Below are 10000 nucleotides of genomic sequence, written 5' to 3'. Positions count from 1 at the left end.
GCGTTTGGTCCATATCCCTCCAAACCTGTCCTATCCAGGTCATGAATGATGTTTTGGATTGAGACCGTTCTTTAGACTGAGTAGATGTTGTTGGCTGTGTGATTCACTGAAGCATCAACTTGGGTACAGGTGGCAGGGAGTCAGTGTGTCAAGCCCTGTCTCTCTCTCGCATTCACCCTGCCAGCACAGCGGATAGTGCCACTACCTCACTGCACCAGAGACCCGGCTTCAATCCTGACCTCAGGTTCTGTCTATGTGGAGTTTGCACGTTCTCCCTCTGCTGCGTGGGTTTACTCCGGGGGCTCCGGTTACCCCCCACGTCCCAAAGATGTGTGTTTCTGTAGGTTAATTGCCCCTAGTGTGTAGGGAGTAGATGGGACGTGGGATAATGTGGAACTAGTGCGAATGGGTAATCGATGCTTAGTGTCGACTCAATTTTGAATTTAGAAGATTGAGGGGGGATCTTATAGAAACGTACAAAATTCTTAAGGGGTTGGACAGGCTAGATGCAGGAAGATTGTTCCCGATGTTGGGAAGTCCAGGACAAGGGGCCACACAGTTTAAGGATAAGGGGGAAATCTTTTAGGACTGAGATGAGATGAGAAAAACATTTTTTTTTCACACACAGAGAGTGGTGAATCTGTGGAACTCTCTGCCACAGAAGGTAGTTGAGGTCAGTTCATTGGCTATATTTAAGAGGGAGTTAGATGTGGCCCTTGTGGCTAAAGGGATCAGGGGGTATGGAGAGAAGGCAGGGACAGGATACTGAGTTGGATGGTCAGCCATGATCATATTGAATGGCGAATGGTGCAGGCTCGAAGGGCCGAATGGCCTCTACTCCTGCACCTGTTGTCTATGTCAAGTCAAGTCAAGTCAAGTCTTATTTGTCACATACACATACGAGATGTGCAGTGAAATGAAAGTGGCAATGCTCGCGGACTTTTGTGCAAAAGACAAACAACAAAACAAACATATTATAAACACAATCATAACACACATATTCTTTTACATAATAAAAGATTTCTATGTTTCTATGTTTCAATGGGTTACGGGCCTGTTTCCATGCTGTATCTCTAACCAGTCACTGAATCATTTACCCCATTCTGCACTGGACTAGAAACACTAATTGCCAACCAGGGTCCATCTTGCTAGCATACAGTGTGGGAATCAGTGGGACTCTGATATCATTCACACTACATTATCTTTGACCTGAGTGATCCCCGCACACTAACACTGTCCTACACACACACTAGGGGCAATTTACAATTAACCTGCAAACCTAGAGTCAGCACCTGTAGAAACCAATTAACCTAGAGGCAGCACCTGCAGTCAGGATCGAACCCGGGTCTCTTGCGCTGTGAGGCAGCAACTCTACCAGACTGATTCCTGGGATGTCAGGACTGTCTTATGAAGAAAGACTGGATAGACTTGGTTTATACTCTCTAGAATTTAGAAGATTGAGAGGGGATCTTATAGAAACTTACAAAATTCTTAAGGGGTTGGACAGGCTAGATGCAGGAAGATTGTTCCCGATGTTGGGGAAGTCCAGGACAAGGGGCCACACACAGTTTAAGGATAAAGGGGAAATCCTTTAAAACCGAGATGAGAAGAACTTTTTTTCACGCAGAGAGTGGTGAATCTCTGGAACTCTCTGCCACAGAGGGTAGTTGAGGCCAGTTCATTGGCTATATTTAAGAGGGAGTTAGATGTGGCCCTTGTGGCTAAGGGGATCAGGGGGTATGGAGAGAAGGCAGGTACGGGATACTGAGTTGGATGATCAGCCATGATCATATTGAATGGCGGTGCAGGCTCGAAGGGCCGAATGGCCTCTACTCCTGCACCTAATTTCTATGTTTCTATGTTTCTATGTTTACCGCTGTGCCACCCTGCCGCACCTACTCGATAGGACTTTACAAAGAACCGAATCACACGGAGTCTGGTAAACAAACCCAGCCAACCTCCCTCTCATTCCTCTCCCTGCCTGGAAGCAAAGATTGACACATTGGCACATCGGGTGACAGCATTCCCACATCAGAGGAGCGTTGGTAGGGATGATCTTTGGCAGAGACAGCTGAGCTCCAGGGCTGCAGTCAGTAATCTCACACAACATGTATGCCACAGGCCTTGCAGATGATAACTGATGGCTTGGAAGTAGTTATAAGACTAATCCAATCAGTAACGGCACCACAAGCTCTGCATTAAAGCAGGTGTTAAGGTCATCCAACACCTGAGAACGCATTGTGCTCATTTCTTCCATGAGAAGCAATATTACTTTCTCTAAAATATATTACAGCTGCATGGGTTTCACCAGCAAATTGTAGAAGGAGAGATTTTATTTTATAATAATCAGACCATACGCTTGGGCAGCTCATAACCCAGTGGTATGAAGAGTCTCGATTCTTACCTGCTTGGTGTAAATGTAAATTGTCCCTAGTGTGTGTAGGGTAGTTGGTGTACAGGGATTAGTGCAGAGTTGATGGGCTGAAGGGCCTGTTTCGGCGCTGCATCTCCAAACTAAACCGAACCGTGGCCAAACTCCCTGGCTGTGGTGAGGTTTATTTAGACAGTGCTGGAGTAACTCAGCGGGACAGGCAGCACCTCTGGGATGCGTGACGTTTCGGGTCGAGATCCCTCTTCAGACAACCCGAAAAAATCACCCATTCCTTCTCTCCAGAGATGCTGCCCGTCTCTCTTAGTTACTCCAGCATTTTGTGTCTACCCTTGGGTGAAAGCAGCACCTGCAGTTCCTTCCTCCACATGAGTATTATTCACTAGAGATACATCGAATAAAGGTCACCATTGTGGATAAACACATTACCAGCACGAGATGTCAGTTGTTGCAGCCCAGTTCTGCATGTTCATTAGTATGCATCTTATCTGCAAGCAAGAGAGCCTCTGGGAAGGGAATAGTGGTAATCCCTAAATTGAATTATTAATGGTATCTATTAAAAATTCTGAAGAGACGTGCATCGCTGATGAATGTAGCAAAGAGTGAGCATTTAACACTGCTCCTGAATCCCACCGTTAGATCCACAAGCCTTCCCTTCTGCTTCATTTCAAAACTAGCCAGGTCTTTGCCTTGTGTACGAGGGAACTGCAGATGCTGCTTTAAGCCGGAGATTGGCACGAAAAGCTGGAGGAACTCAGCGGGTCAGGCAGCATCTGTGGAGAACATGGATAGGTGACGTTTCACAGAGTGCTGGAGTAACTCAGCGGGTCAGGCAGCATTTGTGGAGAACATGGATAGGTGACGTTTCACAGAGTGCTGGAGTAACTCAGCGGGTCAGGCAGCATCTGTGGAGAACATGGATAGGTGACGTTTCACAGAGTGCTGGAGTAACTCAGCGGGTCAGGCAGCATCTGTGGAGAACATGGATAGGTGACGTTTCACAGAGTGCTGGAGTAACTCAGCGGGTCAGGCAGCATCTGTGGAGAACATGGATAGGTGACGTTTCACAGAGTGCTGCTGTAAGTAACTCAGCGGGTCAGGCAGCATCTGTGGAGAACATGGATAGGTGACGTTTCACAGAGTGCTGGAGTAACTCAGCGGGTGCAGCAGCATCTATGGAGCTAAGGAAATAGGTAACGTTTCGGGCCGAAACCCTTCCGGGTTTCGACCCGAAACGTTGCCTATTTCCAGAAGGGTTTCAGCCCGAAACGTTGCCTATTTCCTTAGCTCCATAGATGCTGCTGCACCATAACTCAGCGGGTCAGGCAGCATCTGTGGAGAACATGGATAGGTGACGTTTCACAGAGTGCTGGAGTAACTCAGCGGGTCAGGCAGCATCTGTGGAGAACATAGATAGGTGACGTTTCACAGAGTGCTGGAGTAACTCAGAGGGCCAAGGGGCCTGTTTCCACACCGTATCACTCAATGACTATCACTATGAGTCCCTAGCCTTTTGATTCCAACCCCTGATAGAATTCCCCTTTTCTTCCCGTGGCCATACTTTGTTCTTCCTGCTGTAACGTTCCTCATCTCCCAGCACCATCCTCCACTCACCTGTCACCTGTCCCACCTGTCCCACCTGTCACCTGTCACCTGTCCCACCTGTATGCGGACATTCATCTTCACCACTTGTCCAGATTCAGCTGCAGACGTTGAACTCTCGCCCTCTGGACCTGGTCTAACGTCTTTGATAAAGAGGCAAGATTGTTAATTTATTTTTCCCAAGAAATTGTTCATCAGAACTGTACTCCCCGACCTAACGAGCCAACCATCCCTGATGTCTGACTCTGAAACAATTAACAATTAATTAAGTCATCCACAGTAACATAAGGAGATAATATTCTGAAAAATGTATAAATTATGTGCAGATATTTGCATGTCTGTGTGTCTCTGTCGATCTGTGTGAGTGTGCGCATGTGTATGTATGTGTGTGTGTATGCATGTGTGTCCATGTGCGTGTATGTGTGTGTGTGTGTGCGTGTGCGCATGTGCATGTGTGTGTGTGTGCGTGTGCGCATGTGTATGTATGCATGGGTGTGTGTGAGTGTGCGTGCGTGCATGTGTATGTATGTATGCATGCATGTGTGCGTGTGCGTGTGTGCATGTGTATGTATGCATGCGTGTGTGTATGTGCGTGGGCACGTGCGTGTTTGTGCGTGCAGGCTCACGTGTGTCTGTACCTGTAATCTGTCTATCTGTATGCGTTTGTATGTGTATGTATGTGTAAGCGTGTGTGTGCGTGTTCATGTCTGTCTCTGTGTGTGTGTGTACGTGCGTTAGTGAGTGTGTGAATAAATGTGCAGGTGTGTTTGTGTGAAGTGGAGTGAGTGAGTGTGAACATCCAAATAAAACCCACGCAGGTCACGGGGAGAACGTGCAAACTCCGTACATAGTTAGATCTCAAGCCGGGTGTTGTCTCTGTTGGAGTCAATGTCTGCCAGGCCCTGACACAGCTCCATGGGCACCCAGAGATGACATGGTTGGCTGTGTGTGTGTTGTAGGTAGTTGTGGAAAGTTCAATAACTGTGTGGCACGGTGGTGCAGCGGGTGGAGTTGCTGCCTCACAGCGCCAGAGACCCGGGTTCGATCCTGACTACGGGTGCCGTCTGTACGGAGTTTGTACGTTCTCCCCGTGACCTCAGATTCAATTTTAATTGTCATTGTCAATGTACAGTACAGAGACAACGAAATGCATTGGAGACAACGAAATTGATGACCTGCGTGGGATTGTAGGTCAATTGCCTTGGCGTATATTTAAATTGTGTGTAGGATAGTGTTTGTGTGCGGGGAACGCTAGGTTGCGCAGACTCGATGGGCCGAAGGGCCTGTTTCCGCGCTGTATCTCTAAACTAAACAGCATTTGAAAAACTATGCTGGGACTGGAAGGGTTGAGAGGGATATGGGCCAAGCGTGGGTAACGGGAGTGAGCTTACACAGGCCATGGATGAGTGCGACCACTTGTCATGTCCTGGGACTCTGCTGGAATTTGAATGAAAATATAAGTATATAGCCAGCTAGACGTTAAGTTGCCATAATGTTCAGTAATCAATCACAGGATGCAGGGAGCATTTAATCTGAGTTTTTAAACAGCAGGCTCCCTGTTATACTCACACAACAGGATCTTCCTTTCAGATCACCCATTATTTATTGATGAAGCCAGTCAGATCTACAGATCTCTGTTTAATTCTTTCACAGCTGACTGTTCGAATATTCGCAACTTGTAGCATCATTAACACCCCTGTCTCCTTCCTCTCCTTGATGCCTCCGGTTGGAATATCCCAGGAGAGGAAGTGGATTGCAGGGTAGGAGATGGGAGCAAGTTCCATGTTTGAGGGAGATGGGAGCTGCAGAGGCAGAAGATAGACACAGAGTGCTGGAGTAACTCAGCGGGTCAGGCAGCATCTGTGGAGAACATGGATAGGTGACGTTTCACAGAGTGCTGGAGTAACTCAGCGGGTGCAGCAGCATCTGTGGAGCTAAGGAAATAGGCAACGTTTCGGGCCGAAACCCGGAAGGGGTTCGGCCCGAAACGTTGCCTATTTCCCGAAGGATTTCAGCCCAAAACGTTGCCTATTTCCTTAGCTCCATAGAGCTGCTGCACCATAACTCAGCGGGTCAGGCAGCATCTGTGGAGAACATGGATAGGTGACGTTTCACAGAGTGCTGGTGTAACTCAGAGGGTCAGGCAGCATCTATGGAGCTAAGGAAATAGGTAACGTTTCGGGCCGAAACCCTTCCGGGACTTTTCACAAAGTGCTGGAGTAACTCAGTGGGTCAGGCAGCATCTGTGGAGAACATGGATAGGTGACGTTTCGAGTCCTCCTGTGACTTGTGCATCTCACCACTGCTGTACGAGATGTTCTTTGTGTCTGTTCTGCTCCTACCTGAGCTGTAGGTAAGAGGGCCACTGGGCCACACATGAAAGGCAGGTCCAGGGTCCAGGTGAAACACAAACCCTCGCTACAGGCGACAGTGTGAGTGGGGGGTGACAGAGTGACGCATTGCAGAGCCATCCTGCAGTTGGATGTTGACGAGGTAGCAGAGTGGGCAGTGAGATGCTGGTGCTGCTGGAGGTGTAACATCTACTGCTGTTCCTGTGTGTTGTCACACATGCTCGGTGAGAGCTCAGTGTGAAATGTTTCACCACTTGGTGCTATACTCTGTAACTCATGGAGTATACCCAGCAGCCCTTCCACCAATGTGTGGCATTACCCCTCTCTCTCCCTGTCCGACATCGCCACTCACCTACACAATGTGGGACATGGAAGACAACAGGAGTGCAGGAGTAGAGGCCATTCGGCCCTTCCAGCCAGCACCGCCATTCAATGTGATCATGGCTGATCATCCACAATCAGTACCCCGTCCCTGCCTTCGCCCCATATCCCCTGACTCCACTATCTTTAAGAGCCCTATCTAGCTCTCTCTTGAAAGTATCCAGAGAACCTGCCTCCACCGCCCTCTGAGGCAAAGAATTCCACACTCACCACTCTCTGGGTGAAAATATGTTTCCTCGTCTCCGTTCTAAATGGCTTACCCCTTATTCTTAAACTGTGGCCCCTGGTTCTGGACTCCCCCAACATCGGGAACATGTTTCCTGCCTCTAGTGTGTCCAAGCCCTTAACAATCTTATATGTTTCAATAAGATATCCTCTCATCCTTCTAAACTCCAGAGTGTAGATGATAGAATATGGAGCATAAAACATACAACATATAACAGAGAACATGAAACGTGGAATATACAAACATATAGAAAAGTACATGTCAGCACGGTGGTGCAGCGGGTAGAGCTGCTGCCTCACAGCGCCAGTGACCCGGGTTCCATCCTGACTACGGGTACTGTCTGTACGGAGTTTGCACGTTCTCCCCGTGACCTGCGTGGGTTTTCTCCGGGCGCTCCGGTTTCCTCCCACACTCCATAGACGTACATGCCTGTAGATTAATTGGCTTCTGTAACTTGTCCCTAGTGTGCGGGATAGAGCTAGTATACGGGGAGATCACGGACCGGCGCGGACCGGAATGGACCGGCACGGACCGGCGCAGACCGGAATGGACCGGCGCGGACCGGCGCGGACCCGTTGGGCCAAAGGGCCGTTTTCACATTGTATCACTAAACTAAAACCGTTCTCCCCTCCAACTGGTATAGGTTTGATGGGCCGAATGGTCTACCAGGGCGGTGTTGGCATATCTGCTTCTATAACCTCTTGGTATCTCTATTGTTATTGGGATAACATTAATCTATGAATAATGGACAAGGAGGTGGAGGAACTCCGCGGGTCAGGCAGCATCTGTGGAAGGGGGGGGGGGGGGGGGGGGGCAGTGAGATGGGGGGGCAGTGAGATGGGGGGCAATGAGATGGGGGGCAGTGAGATGGGGGGCAGTGAGATGGGGGGCAGTGAGATGGGGGCAGTGGGGCTAGTGAGGATCTGTGGGTGTAGGAGATTAGTGGGTGTAGGGGGTGAGTGGGGGAAGGGGTGAGTGGGGGAAGGGTGTGGTGGAACCATTGCTGGGTCAAGGTGACCATTGGTCAAGTGTGCCCCATCTTGTTCCCGCTCGGTTCCTAACGCTGCCTCCCTCTTGTTTGTCCACAGAACGGTGGGTGTGCGTGATGATGGAGAGATTCCTCTTGTCTCTGCTGTTGCTCAGCCTGGCGGTCAGGACTCAACTCTGCCCCAAACGCTGCATCTGCCAGAACCTCTCACCGTCCCTGGCCATCCTCTGTGCCAAAACCGGGCTGCTCTTCGTGCCCCCGTTCATCGACCGGAGAACAGTGGAGCTGAGGCTCACCGACAACTTCATCACCACCGTCAGGAGGAAGGACTTTGCCAACATGACCAGCCTGGTGCACCTCACCCTGTCTAGGAACACCATCAGCCAGATCATGCCGCTGACCTTTGGTGATCTGCGTGGCCTCCGGGCCTTGCATCTGGACAGCAACAGGTTGACCAGGCTGGTGAACGAACATCTGAAGGGCTTGGTCAACCTCCGACATCTCATCCTCAACAACAACCAACTCCACCACATCTCTGAGGGATCGTTCAATGACTTCCTCAGCTGCTTGGAGGACTTGGACATGTCCTACAATAACCTGGAGCGTTTCCCATGGGAGGCCATCTCCAAGATGATCAACCTCAACACCTTGGCCTTGGACCACAACCTGATCAGCCACATAGAGGAAGGGACCTTCTCCATCCTTCACAAATTGGCACGCTTGGACATGACCTCCAACAGGTTGCACAAGCTTCCTCCAGATCCACTGTTCTTAAGGACTCAGCTGCTGATCAATGCCAAGGGTATTCCATACTTCTCGTTGACCCTCAGCTTTGGGGGGAACCCTCTTCACTGTAACTGTGAGCTCCTCTGGCTTCGAAGGTTGACAAGGAAAGATGATCTGGAGACCTGTGCATCCCCACCTCAACTGATGGGCAAATATTTCTGGTCCATCTCAGAGGAGGACTTCACCTGCGACCCTCCGCTCATCACTCACCTGACGGCCACCAAGGCCTTTGTGGTGGAGGGCCAGGGGGTGACACTCAAGTGCAAGGCCATTGGCGATCCAGACCCGTCCATTCTCTGGAGCTCACCAGAAGGCAAGCTGGTGTCCAACTCCTCGAGAACAATCATCTACAGCAACGGCACACTGGACATTCTCATCACCACCCTGAAAGACAGCGGCATGTTCACCTGTATCGCCTCCAATGCAGCGGGAGAGATAGCCACCAACGTGACCATTGGAATCATCCCCCTGCCTCACCTGGTCAACTTCACCAAGGAACGGAAGAAGCCGGCACCAGGCTCGTCGGACATCACCACCTCCACCAAGACTGGGTCCCCGTCCAACGGCAGCGATGCCAAGAGCTCACACGACAGGAAGGTGGTGGCCACGGACCTCAGCACCACTTCAGCCCTCATCCGCTGGCCCTCTCTACATCCCATCCCTGGCATCCGCATGTACCAGATCCAGTACAACAGCTCCACAGACAACACCCTGGTGTACAGGTATGTCCACACCTTCACACAGCTCTGAGCTCAGCCTTAGATGTAGGACAAATGTTCCCGCTGTTGGGGGAGTCCAGAACCAGGGCTCACAGTTTAAGACAGCAGAAGAATTTGGTCACTATATTTGTAAATGATGTAGTGATTTTTTTTTTTTTTTATATTTTATTTTATTAGAAGTAAGTACAGTCATATGGCACCAAAGTGCCTAATATATATTTTCATAATACATTTTATGTACAACTTCTTTTTTTTTTGTTACATTGAAAAAAGATGAGAATAAGAAAAATAAGTTGGATAGTAAAGGATAGAAAGATGTGAAATATATAGAAACATAGAAACATAGAAATTAGGTACAGGAGTAGAGGCCATTCGGCCCTTCGAGCCTGCACCATTCGCCATTCAATATGATCATGGCTGATCATCCAACTCTTTCCCAAAGGAAATAGGCAACGTTTCGGGTCGAAACCCGAAGGGTTTCGGGACGAAACGTTGCCTATTTCCTATGCTCCATAGATGCTGCTGCACCCGCTGAGATTTTGGCTGATCATCCAACTC

At 49.5% G+C, this 10000-nt stretch overlaps 1 protein-coding gene across 2 annotated transcripts in view; it reads left to right on the top strand.

The window, feature by feature from the left end:
* The window catches only part of LOC129714070 (leucine-rich repeat and fibronectin type III domain-containing protein 1-like protein), an 89502-nt gene that overhangs the window by 71992 nt on the left and 7510 nt on the right, over positions 1 to 10000 (top strand). For both annotated transcript variants that reach the window (XM_055663529.1, XM_055663528.1), the window contains exon 2: positions 8038 to 9445. In XM_055663529.1, coding sequence (XP_055519504.1) covers positions 8055 to 9445 — 1391 coding nt within the window. In that variant the 5' untranslated portion in view covers positions 8038 to 8054. The remainder of the gene's footprint in view (positions 1 to 8037; positions 9446 to 10000) is intronic.

The sequence above is a fragment of the Leucoraja erinacea genome, chromosome 38, assembly GCF_028641065.1.
Source record: "Leucoraja erinacea ecotype New England chromosome 38, Leri_hhj_1, whole genome shotgun sequence".
In the NCBI taxonomy this organism is placed as follows: Eukaryota; Metazoa; Chordata; class Chondrichthyes; order Rajiformes; family Rajidae; genus Leucoraja; species Leucoraja erinaceus.
The sequence above is the reverse complement of the archived record's forward strand: the minus strand, read 5'-3'. Positions and strand labels throughout refer to the sequence as shown.